The sequence below is a fragment of the Rutilus rutilus genome (genome assembly GCF_951802725.1).
Source record: "Rutilus rutilus genome assembly, chromosome: 13".
NCBI classification, from domain to species: Eukaryota; Metazoa; Chordata; class Actinopteri; order Cypriniformes; family Leuciscidae; genus Rutilus; species Rutilus rutilus.
In genome coordinates, this window is record NC_140218.1 from 31,779,860 (window position 1) to 31,792,286 (window position 12,427).

Here is a 12,427-nt window from a genome sequence, read left to right on the forward strand (position 1 = left end):
AAACTTACCCTAAGCTAAAGAAATATATTTGTTTAATCCTTTTTTTCTTACACTAACTTTGGTCACGGGGTTGAACAGCTGACAAATGCAGTCAATGATAATCTGCTTAAAAAATTTAAAATGAAATGAGATTATTTGTAAGGTCCAAATGATGTAACAATTTTATGCAAAACTATTATTTAAAAATAAAGAAGAGTTAAATACAGTGCCCTCAAATTATGAGACACAGCAAAATATCTCTTTTTGGCAATTAATTAACATAATTATGTAATTAATGATTCAAATAAAAGACTTCTGTGCTGTTTTTACTGTTGGCTGTACATGCGATCATGTTATTTTGTACGTTAGGCTCATGTTTATTAGTTCTAATGGTCACACTTTACAATAAGGTTTCATTAGTTAGCATTAGTTAATGTATTAACTAACATGAACTAACAATGAGCAATACATTTGTTACAGTATTTATTAATCTTTGTTAGTGTTAGCTAATAAAACTCCAGCTGTTCATTGTTTCTTCATATTAGTTCACAGTGCATTAACTAATGTTAACAAATACAACCTTTGATTTTAATAACGTATCAGTAAATGTTGAAATTAAATATCAACTAAGATTAATAATTGCTGAAGAAGTATTGTTCATTCTTAGTTCCTGTTAACTAACATTAATGGTTAACTAATGAACCTTATTGTAAAGTCTTACCGTTCTAATTCTAAATATTATGTGAATTGTGCCTTTATTGCTCCAAAGAAATAATAATTACGGGACACCAAAATGTACCATATTCATGGAAAGTGCCTTTAACGTAATCAATCCTTGGCTGTGTTTTTTTTTATTTGACGCTACATGTTTAGTGAAGTCCAGGCGTTTTAGCTGAAACTGAAGAGGAGGAAGAGGAGGAGAGTCTTCATCAGTGTCTCATTGCGGTCGACGCCTGGTAGAGACGAGCACCACAGAAAGGAGGAAAAGAAAGAAAAACTAGTTAAGAGGAAAAAAACAGTCAGTGTGAAAGATGGAGGTGGAGTCCTTTGAGCAGAACGGAGTTGGAAATGTTAGTTTCTTGACGTTTGAAACAGGAAGGTTACATGACAGCGCTGATGAGATGTTCTGGTCCTCAGCACTTATACTTTGGTTTCGGGACAGTTATGATACGACTACAGGCTCCTAAACCTACAGGGCTACGTCAGGACGGCGGGAAATGTGTTTGTTTGAGTGAGACTGGAGGGCCTCAGGAAAGGCGTCGGGACCGTGCGAGACAGACGGAGAAGCGAGAGGTGAATGGAGAAGGTGTCTTCCGTGTGGAGGAGAGCGAGGAGGAAGGAGTTCGGTCATGTCTATCTAGAGAGTGAAGGCACAGAGCAAAAGGAAACAGGTGTGAGGGGGGGTGGGTGGGGGAGGGGGACGTGGAGGAGAGGATCGTCCAATCAGAATATGGTGGTCTCGTACTTGGTGCTGACGGTGCGCTTGGGATCTTTGGAGTCCATGATCCACGACGCGCTGCTCTGACCGTGAGGGTCCACATCCAGCGCTTCCACCTGAAAGAGCAGAGTATCGGAGAGCGGTCAACACCTGGCCGTCACTGAGCTTTATGAAGACACCAGCTCCTCTCACAGTACGAGAGATTCGCCTCAGGTGTCCTTCACAGGAGTATTACTGCTTCTGAACGAGACCTGAAGCTTTTACAGTTACTGGTTAAAAACAACAACATTTCATTTAGGGTTACACTTTATTTTAAGGTGTCGTTGTTACAGTGTAATTATATATTTAAGTACTGAGTAATATTAAGCAACTGCATGTACTTACTATAGGGTTATGGTAGGATTAGGATTTGGTTGAGGGTTAGTTACATGTAATTATGCATAATTTACTGTTATTACTACGGTAAGTACATGTAACATATGTAACAAGGACACTGTAAAATAAAGTGTTACCGGTTGCACTTTATTACCCAAGAAAGTACTGGTAATATAAGGAAACTACATGTGTTAAGGTTAGGTTCAGGGTTATTACCTCGTTTTTACACAGTTATTGTAATAACATAGCATGTACATGGGGAACAAGACTGTGAAATAAAGTTGGGTTACACTTTATTTTAAGGTATCATTGTTACAGTGTGATTATATATTTAAGTACTGAGTAATATTAAGCAACTGCATGTACTAACTATAGGGTTAGGATAGGATTAGGGTTTGGTTGAGGGTTAGTTGCATGTAATCATGCATAATTTACTGTTATTACTACGGTAAGTACATGTAAGACATGTAACAAGGACACTGTTAAATAAAGTGTTACCTAAAGCTTTCTGACAAGTGTATGTAACCCAGAATATTCATTGAATTGTTGATTATTCAATGTATTCATTGACTGAAAACAGTCTCTTCTGCTCACCAAAAATACAGTAAAAACTGTGATATTGTGAAATATTTTTTACACTTTAAAATAACTATTTCTATGTGAATATATGTTAAAATGTAATTTATTCCTGTGACAGTAAAGCTGAATTTTCAGCATCATTACTTCAGTGTCACATGATCCTTCAGAAATCATTCTGATATGATGATTTGATGATCAAGAAACATTTATTATAAGACAGTTGTGCTGCTTAATATTTCTCTGGAAACAGTGATACTTTTTTCAGGATTCTTTGATGAATAGAAACTTACATAAACTATAGAAGAATAAAACATTTTAAAATATACAGTAATTGCGACTTTATATCTCTCAATTCTGACTTTATATCTCTCAATTCTGACTTTATATATTCTGACTTTATATCTCTCAATTCTGACTTTATATATTCTGACTTTATATCTCACAATTCTGACTTTATATCTCTCAATTCTGACTTTATATATTCTGACTTTATATCTCTCAATTCTGACTTTATATATTCTGACTTTATATCTCTCAATTCTGACTTTATATATTCTGACTTTATATCTCACAATTCTGACTTTATATCTCTCAATTCTGACTTTATATATTCTGACTTTATATCTCTCAATTCTGACTTTATATATTCTGACTTTATATCTCTCAATTCTGACTTTATATATTCTGACTTTATATCTCTCAATTCTGACTTCATATATTCTGACTTTATATCTCTCAATTCTGACTTTATATCTCACAATTCTGACTTTATATCTCTCAATTCTGACTTTATATCTCTCAATTCTGACTTTATATCTCACAATTCTGACTTTATATATTCTGACTTTATATATTCTGACTTTATATCTCTCAATTCTGACTTTATATATTCTGACTTTATATCTCTCAATTCTGACTTTATATCTCACAATTCTGACTTTATATCTCTCAATTCTGACTTTATATCTCTCAATTCTGACTTTATATATTCTGACTTTATATCTCTCAATTCTGACTTTATATATTCTGACTTTATATCTCTCAATTCTGACTTTATATCTCTCAATTCTGACTTTATATATTCTGACTTTATATCTCTCAATTCTGACTTTATATATTCTGACTTTATATCTCTCAATTCTGACTTTATATCTCTCAATTCTGACTTTATATATTCTGACTTTATATCTCTCAATTCTGACTTTATATCTCTCAATTCTGACTTTATATCTCTCAATTCTGACTTTATATCTCACAATTCTGACTTTATATCTCACAATTCTGACTTTATATATTCTGACTTTATATCTCTCAATTCTGACTTTATATATTCTGACTTTATATCTCTCAATTCTGACTTTATATCTCTCAATTCTGACTTTATATATTCTGACTTTATATCTCTCAATTCTGACTTTATATATTCTGACTTTATATCTCTCAATTCTGAGATGGAAACTCGCAATTGTGAGAAAAAAAAAAGTCAGAATTTTGAGATAAAAAGTCACAATTACCTTTTTTATTTTTATTCTGTGGCGGAAACAAGCTTCCATAGAAACTTTAAAATAACAGCATTTATTTGAAATAAAAAGTCTTTATGGTCTCTAAACTAACCTATATGATAAAAAGTATGTAATCTAGCGCTCACAGCCTCATCTGAATGTGTGCTTCCTCACAGCACCAGCAGGGGGCTCCACAGCACTATACGTACTTGTCAAAGCACTGGTAAAAAAACATCCGTTGCACTACAGCAAACGTGGGCTAGATATGGATCTGCCGGTAAGTCATAGAAAGAGAGGAACCATGGGAATTGGAGCTATTGAAGTGGCAAGGTGAATAAAGGACGAGCTGGATGAAGGAAAGAGGGAAACTGAGCAATGGAAAGTGTAAAGAATAATTAGAACAAGAATACAGCAAGGTGAAGCTGAACTGAGAGGATGAAACCAAAGAAACATGTAAACATTAAGCAGTGACTGGACTACAAATGCAGACACAGACAGATGGGTTTTGGGAGGATCATTGAGCTCTAGGACTCAGCAGTGGGTTTATATGTTTTCTGTTTTTATGATTGATCCAGCGTTTGAAAGCAGGCGTCTATCAGTGGATATATTAGGGATCTTTTAAACGCTCTCGTGTGTATCTGTGAATGAAGAGCATCACAGATGTCCATTTACAACATGCTTTGGAAGCGTTGATCATTGTAGCCAATCAGAGACGTATATGTTGAGCGAGTGAACACAATGGCCAATCAGAGGCGTTTAAGAATCCGCTCAAAATGCTAGAGGGAAATGCTGGTATCGTCACATTTTACAATTTCAGTACCGACTTGGTACCGAAGTCGGTACTTTTGACAACACTACATCTAACTTTCAAATATAAAACAAATTATATTAGTCGAATACTTGTAATAATTAGGAGAGTTAGCTTTTAATCTTTGCGTATGTTCATGTAGCTCATGTATTGATGGCGTATTCTGGCTAGAAACTGCCCACTTAGACTCATTTACCATTTAGATATTAAGATGATTTGGTTGATCACAAGTGTACAATGCCAAATCCAGGTGTAAACAGGGTCTAAAACATTTTGAGCTTGTCCACTTTCCATCACTTCCAGAGGGAGTTGAAAAAACATTCGACCGGATTGCTTTCGTAGTGTAACATGTGGTCGAATGTGTTCAAACAGCCACTAAAGACCTTCACTTACGGACCTAATGAGTAACATTATGAGAAGAGCTCTAGCCAGACAGGATTTAAACTTTGTCGGCTGAAGACCCAAGTTTGTTTTGAAGATGAAAAACAGGAAGAGACCGTCTGACTGACATCTAAACAAACTAACCACAAGTCTAACATGGTGTAAAATCAGAAAGCGGACCAAAATATCAACTCTAACGTTTAACCTTTAGCGCAACTGGTAAAAACCTATGCAGCCTGACTAGAGGAAGCTGTGTAGGAACCGGTGGGTTGTTCCAGGGCTCAGGATGAGAGTGTGTGTGTGTGTGTGTGTGTGTGTGTGTGTGTGTGTGTGTGTGTGTGTGTGTGTGTGCGCTCTCACCCCTGACTTGCGCATGCTCCCCCGTGGTTTGGGCGTGGGTCTGCTGCTCTTGGTCTCGATGATCTCTGTGTTCTGCTGCTGTCTGGTCCTCTGGGCCTGCAGTGCCAGCTGATAGGCCACTTCAAACGCCTGTCCCAGCGTCAGGATGATCTCGTAGGTCAGGTTCTGACGGGAGGTGGACACGCAGCGATTAACTATGATGATGGAGTGCTTAAACAGCAATTAAGAAATTATCAAAGAGCTCAAATGACCTCGATCCATCTTCAGAGGTTTCTTAAACAGCCTCATCAACAGTCATACATCAGTACATTTCTACAAGCCTCCACCATTATACTGCACTTAAGAGGCATTTTAACTCATAAAGTGTGTAATGGAAAGCTTAGTTATGTCAAGTAGTGTAATGAAGAGCAGCTTTTCATATAATTGCACATTAGACATCATGGAGTCTCTGAAAAGGGACATAAGCAGCATTTCTCTGTGCATCTATGAGACGCCGTGAAGTGCGACGCACATATTTTATGAGTTTATATCTCACAATTCAGATTTTATAACTCTCAGTTGTGAGTTTATATCACATTGTGACTGAAAAAGAAGTCAAAATTGCAAGTTAAAAAGTCACAATTACCTTTATTACAGAAACAAGCTTCCATTGTATTCTACTGTAATATATTTTAAAATGAAATTTATTCTTGTGATCAAAGCTGCATTCATCAGAATTCATTCTAATATGCTGTTTTGATAAAGAAACATTTATTACTACTGAAAACGGTAGTGCTGCTTCATATTTTTTGTGGAAACTGTGATCCATTTTTCAGGATTCTTTGATGAATATTAAGTTCATAAGAACATTTGGTAACACTTTACAATAAGGTTTCATTAATGTATTAACTAACGTGAACTGACAATGAGCAACACAGTTTTTTATTTATTATTTGTTCATGTTAGTTCACAGTGCATTAACTAATGTTAACAAATACATTTGATTTTAATAATGTATTAGTAAATTTAGAAATTAACATTAACTAAAATTAATAAATATAGTGTTGTTTACGTAGTATTGTTCATTCTTAGTTCTTGTTAACTCAAATAGTTAACTAATGTTAACTAATGAAACCTTATTGTAAAGTGTTACCGAACATACATTTCAAATAGAAATTTTTCATAATATTTTCACTTTTGACCAAAACTTAAATTGCACTTTTAATTTAAAAAAAGAAACTAAACTCTTTATTGTTAATTATTGCATGCCTAAAATAACCTCTTACCTCAAAAGTAAAAGCTTTTAGCTATTTATGAATCACCTGAATAGTCAATTATCAGTTCTAATAATGGCTTGATTTGTGAACTATCAAATGAATCATTAGTTGCAGCTCTACTAGAGTCTGGCTGTAAGTGTTCAAGGTCTAGTGTGTCTGTATCATTCAGGCAGCTGTATGATCAATGTAACTTTAATGGGCTCACAAACTCTCCTATAAAACTCTGTGATACTATCAGAGTCCTGGCACACGGCCCATTGTGTGTGTGTGTGTGAGAGAGAGAGAGAGAGAGAGAGAGAGAGAGAGAGAGAGAGAGAGAGAGAGAGACTCGTGATGTCGAGAACAATGACTATGAGCAGTGCTTCTCAAATGGGTCATGACAGACATAAGTTCTGTAAATCTGCATCTGAAACTGAAGCCCAACCGTTGAGAACCCCTGAAGCGCTGGTCATGTTTGTCTCACCACGTCTACGGTGCTGAACACATGGCAGTAATGGTGGCTGCTCTGCAGATCTTTAGTGATGTAAGCGAAGGTGCAGAGGTCCTCAGGGTCCTGAGCCGCACACGAGATGTTCCGGATCTCATGTTCTGCGATGATGTTCTGCACACACAAAACCAAGATCATATTAGGAGACGGAGCCTCAACAGCAATCACAGAAACACTATATATATATATATATATAAATAGTGTGTATTTTTGTGGCGTGTAAAGCAGTCACTCCTACTTGCCATGCTGGCGGCTTGAATTTTATATATAATATATAAATTTTTCAATTGTAGTCTTTTAAAAATGCATCTGAAATAATAAACTAAGTGCAATGTATCCAAAATATAGATTTTTCAATATTGATCCTGAAATATCTGAAACACGTCCAATACTAATTTTCCACAGAATAGACACACAATCCCAGCTGCTCTTTCTCTCTCTCTCTCATCTCTCCGACAGCGAGAGACACTCAAACCCGCCTCCACTCACTCACTCGTTTCATTTGATACTGATGAATATTGTTGCTGTTACAGGGCTTGAATTTCACCGAGGGATTGTGTGTATTGCACATAATTTTACTACATAAAGCCGCCTCTCAGTACTAAATTGAGTTATTTTTCGCTTAAACAGTCAAATACACAAAATAATGTCAAAATGGTCTTGGCCAGCATTCGCGTAAACACAGTCAGTTATATTTTAAGTGAATGTACAGTTGAGAAAGAAACGCATGTGTAACAGTGTAATGGACCCGTGCTTCAGGTCTTAAAGTGACAGCGGCCTAATAAACCTGCTGACAAATTATGAGATCATATTAAAAATATCTATATGGCAGTTTTTCCCTCATGGTATCGATGTCAGAATTGTGGCCAGTGGAAATGCTGAGTGACGAGTAACTTTGGAAAACCACAGTGGCTGATGAGCAAACACAGTTACTGTCAATCATCATTTTAATAATTATAACAATAACAGATTAACGTCAATGCAGTGTCTACAGGATCAAAACAACTTAAAACTTTAATGAATATGAATAAATATAATCAGGAGCCCCTTCAGACGCCCGTGACCTTTAGCGAAGCGAAAATGACTCAGAGCTCAGGATCGGCCAGGAGTCACTCAATAAGTCTGAGTTTATCAGTCACGTGACGCGATGAGAACACAGCACCCTCCCCTCCCCCCCACAGAGATGTCCCATGAGCCAGAGGGGTTTCAGTTTAACGAGCGGCTGTTTATCTGCCTGCCCGGGGCGAACGACAGAGGAGGATGATGTCATCACCTTGTTGGCAGCATCGATGAATTTCACACCCTTGTACGTGATGGAGAGGACGATGGTGGGGATCTTCCTCATCTGCTCTGTCGACCTCTGAGAGAGAGAGAGAGAGAGAGAGAGAGAGAGAGAGAGAGAGAGAGAGAGAGAGAGAGAGAGAGAGAGAGGGGATTATAGAAGGGTTGTGAATATAATGCCCCAAATATTTCACCACAACACTTTTTATTACCATTTCGTTATAACTCTGTAACCAACAGGACACTCAGTAATCTGGAAAAATTGAGCACTGGGAATCATATTTTTTCAAATAAAGACACTAATTTTACATGCAGCACACAGTGAATATGACATGAATACGACAAGGTGGGGCAACTGGGAAAAGTGCAGCGTAGTTTGAAATAAAGTTTGTCGATGGTGCGTCTCCAGTGACAGCAGAACTCGCTCTCCTGTTCGCACGGACCGGTTTCGGTCTGACACACGTCCTGCTTCTGACACATCGGCCAAAGCAAAACGCTTATCGGCCGATGCGGAATAAAAAAAAACACCAAATATTGCCCGATATATCGGTCGACCATTCATTTTGTCCCAAAGTTCTCATGACTGTAAAACAGTAGTTCTTGATCAAGAGCTTGGGGTTCATTAGCAAACATTAGCTGAACGATGACTTTACAGTATTTAAATTAGGGATGACCCGAGTCAACCTCAAGGATCGATATATCGGGGCCGATTCGGCATTTTTTAACAGATCGGTATTGGCCATCCTAAGCCCGATCCTTTATTTCACGTCTGCTGTCACGCAGGTGTCGAGCTGTAGGTGGCGTGTGCTCCGTCAAGTGGGTTTGCCAACCGCCATTAAAAAGAGAAGCTCAAACGTACGTGCGCGAATGAGGTCATTATTATTACCGTTTTATTATTATTATTATGTAAAATGTGGTTATTTTCTTTTCTTGATCCAAAATATATTTTCATTTATCTATTTTTAAGATTGAAATATTAAACACGACCAGTTTCATTGTAAGATTCACCAACAGCCAGTGCTAATATTCAGAGGACATACATCCCCATGCCCTTCCTTTATCATTTACTTAGTAAAGAAAACAGGTTTTTTTCCCCTCTGGCTGGCTCTCTTGATTAAAAGCATCACTCTGGCCCGACTGCTCAATCTGACTACATCTCTGCAGTGACCGGCTGAGCAAACAGTTCTGCTGAATTATTTAAGCATTTAAAACCCGAACGTACATGACTGCTTATCAAAAACAGCCCTTAAAGTGCAAATCTGCAGTCTGGCGCACACACACACACACAGAAGTTAATTTTCCACTTTCTGGACAGACCTCTGTATCTACTGTATTATGAAACGGTCTTTTTTTGCGCTAGTGTCCTGTAGAGGACTCACATGGGTGGCAGTTTTCCCTGACAGTGCTGCTTGCTGCCCGCTCCAAAATATAATGCTCACAGGAGAGACCTTGAGCTCTCACTGGTGGAAGAACACCTCAGTGAACACCTACCCTCATTTTAGCACAGGCGTCCTGCGTTGACTCCGTTCCTCTTAGTTCTTTAATGAGCATCGAGCCCAGATACTGCAGAGCGAGAGAGAGAGAGAGACAACGAGAGAGAGAGAGAGAGAGAGACAACGAGAGAGAGAGAGAGAGAGAGAGAGAGAGAGAGAGAGAGAGAGAGAGAGAGAGAGAGAGAGAGAGAGAGAGAGACAACGAGAGAGAGAGAGAGAGAGAGAGACAACGAGAGAGAGAGAGAGAGAGAGAGAGACAGATTTCAGTTGGTCTGGCAAAATCACATCTAAACACCATCACGGGAATAATGATTTTATAAAGAGAGGCTGATAGAAATATGATTACATTGGCCTCGTAACCGCACGATTCAAAGATGAGCTTCTCGGGCTGGTGGTGCCAGCTCTGGACCGGTGTGTACGGAGCCGCCAGACTCGGGGGTCGTAAGGTCAGACGAGGTTCCCGCTGACGTTCCTCATATTTCTCCTTCAGGGAGGAAGAACTCTTTTAGGATAAACCTCGTATGAGCAGAAGCAGAAGGAATCGCTGAGTTCGACTCACTTGTGGTTGTGTTCTGTCGTTGGGCCGCTGTCGGGTGGCCGCGTCATACTCGGAGTCGGGTCCTCTCCTCCTCCCAGAATCCCCTGCGGGCAACAGCGGATCCATAGAACGTGTGTAGGAGTCTGAGAGACTGAGGGGAGACGAGGTCTGGGACACGAGATCCTGACACTGCAAAAGAAGTGTTCAATGAGGGCGATCAGCCAACAGGGAAGATGTGCTTCCTCATAAATGAGAGAGAGAGAGCGAGAGAGAGAGCTTCCAGTATTCTGCACTTTGTTATAGACTATAATCAGGGCTGATGCCAAATTTCAGAGAGACTGAAGTACCGTCTGTTCAATGAGGCAAACTGTTCTCTACCTGGGTGTGTCAGCGGAGGAAGTGTCAGAGCAAACATCTTCCCGCACATTTATAGCGGGAGCGGGATAGCACATTAATGCTAAATTAAATACATTTATTTGTAATTAAATATTGTTTTAGTTTATTTTAAATTAAAATATTTAAATTAATATCAAATACGTTTTATTTTTCTTTATTTCAAAAACAATTATGCATCAATTCTTAAAGGTCCTTAAAATGTGCTTCTGTTTTTATTCATGCAAAATATAATCTATTGTTTGGTTTTTTTGGGTGTGATATGACCAATTTGATTGTGAGATTCAGCCAATATCCTTCTGTAAGGGACAGAAGTGCAGTCAAGCTGCTGTTTGAGTTGCAAAAGTCAACAGAGGAAACATAAAAAAACACATCTAGACATCAAAATACATGGACACAAACTCTGAAAGGCATGGTTTGTGAAAATAAGAGATGGCATAAGTATTAATCTATTAAATGCAATAACTGACAAATTAATTTAATTTCTTATTTTTTTTTTGTCATTGTTAAAGAAGACCAGATGAAAGATGAATCATGCCAATAAACTACTGTAAAAATATGAAAACAACACTGCAAAATAACAATGAAACAAACACGGAAACAAAACGTTTAAATGTCTGACACATTTAAATTAATTTATAGATCAAAGTTAGATCTGTTATAGTTTAACACATTTTTCATTACAGTCAACTAAAGTTGCATTAATTACATATCAGTAAAATGGACTTAAATTAATCAGTGTCATGAAAAAAAAAAAAACCTGCACTGCAGTACTGAACAGTGTAATTGTGTCCCTCCGCCTGAGATCTGTCCGTGTTACTGTACACCGCAGCACTTACTCTGATCTGAGAGAGGCGAGGAGGTTTAACCGGCGGCTCCTCATAGGGCCGCTCAGCTAACGATGCGATGATCCTTTTCCTGTGGCCCAACAACGTGATCTTCAGCACCTACATGTGCACAAAACACACACAAACAAACAATTAAACTCCAGAAAGCAACGTAAATACCCAGAATAGGCCCACTCACACCAAGAACGATAACTTTAAAGATAACGATACGTCCACACCAGCGGACAATATTATTCTGTTTATTATAAGCGCACACTGCAGTTTTGTCGCCTGTCGCTTTAAATGTTCGAGCTCGTTAAAGCAGGATGGATTCTGATTGGCTGTCCATGTTTTTATCGTTCATCAGCTGGAAAACATTTTTTTGAAAGTGAATGCAATGATATTGTTCTTCTGTGCCATTATGGTTATAGTTGTGGTGTGAACTCTGCTATTCTTTAAAGCTACAATATGTCATTTTTTCGCCGCTAGGGGTCGCTAACCTCTTACAATAACAAAGGCGTAGGTTGATGACGCAGTGATAAGTGGAATCATGGAACTTGTTGTCATGCTGATGGATCTAATAATGTTTATGGATGAGTGAAAACATTCATGTTTTTTAACATCACTGTGGTGTGAAGCAGGTCGCGATTGCTAATGAGAGACAGATATCAGCGCCACACGCGAGTCCCGCGGATATAAAGGAATAAGGACGTTTCATTCTACCGAACTA

At 38.2% G+C, this 12,427-nt stretch overlaps 1 protein-coding gene across 13 annotated transcripts in view; it reads right to left on the bottom strand.

The window, feature by feature from the left end:
- LOC311302107 (ankyrin repeat and SAM domain-containing protein 1A) overlaps positions 1–12,427 on the bottom strand; it is a 132,084-nt gene that overhangs the window by 7,112 nt on the left and 112,545 nt on the right. For 7 of the 13 annotated variants that reach the window (XM_084427718.1, XM_084427716.1, XM_084427715.1 and 4 more), the window contains 8 exons: positions 11,710–11,817; positions 10,499–10,666; positions 10,286–10,423; positions 9,938–10,009; positions 8,439–8,525; positions 7,142–7,279; positions 5,423–5,587; positions 1,408–1,533 (listed from right to left, as the gene is read on the bottom strand). In XM_084427718.1, coding sequence (XP_084283844.1) covers positions 1,423–1,533; positions 5,423–5,587; positions 7,142–7,279; positions 8,439–8,525; positions 9,938–10,009; positions 10,286–10,423; positions 10,499–10,666; positions 11,710–11,817 — 987 coding nt within the window. In that variant the 3' untranslated portion in view covers positions 1,408–1,422. Of the gene's footprint in view, positions 1–1,407; positions 1,534–5,422; positions 5,588–7,141; positions 7,280–8,438; positions 8,526–9,937; positions 10,010–10,285; positions 10,424–10,498; positions 10,667–11,709; positions 11,818–12,427 lie in introns of those variants that run through there. The other 6 variants (XM_084427725.1, XM_084427726.1, XM_084427717.1 and 3 more) reach the window with 2 other exon arrangements.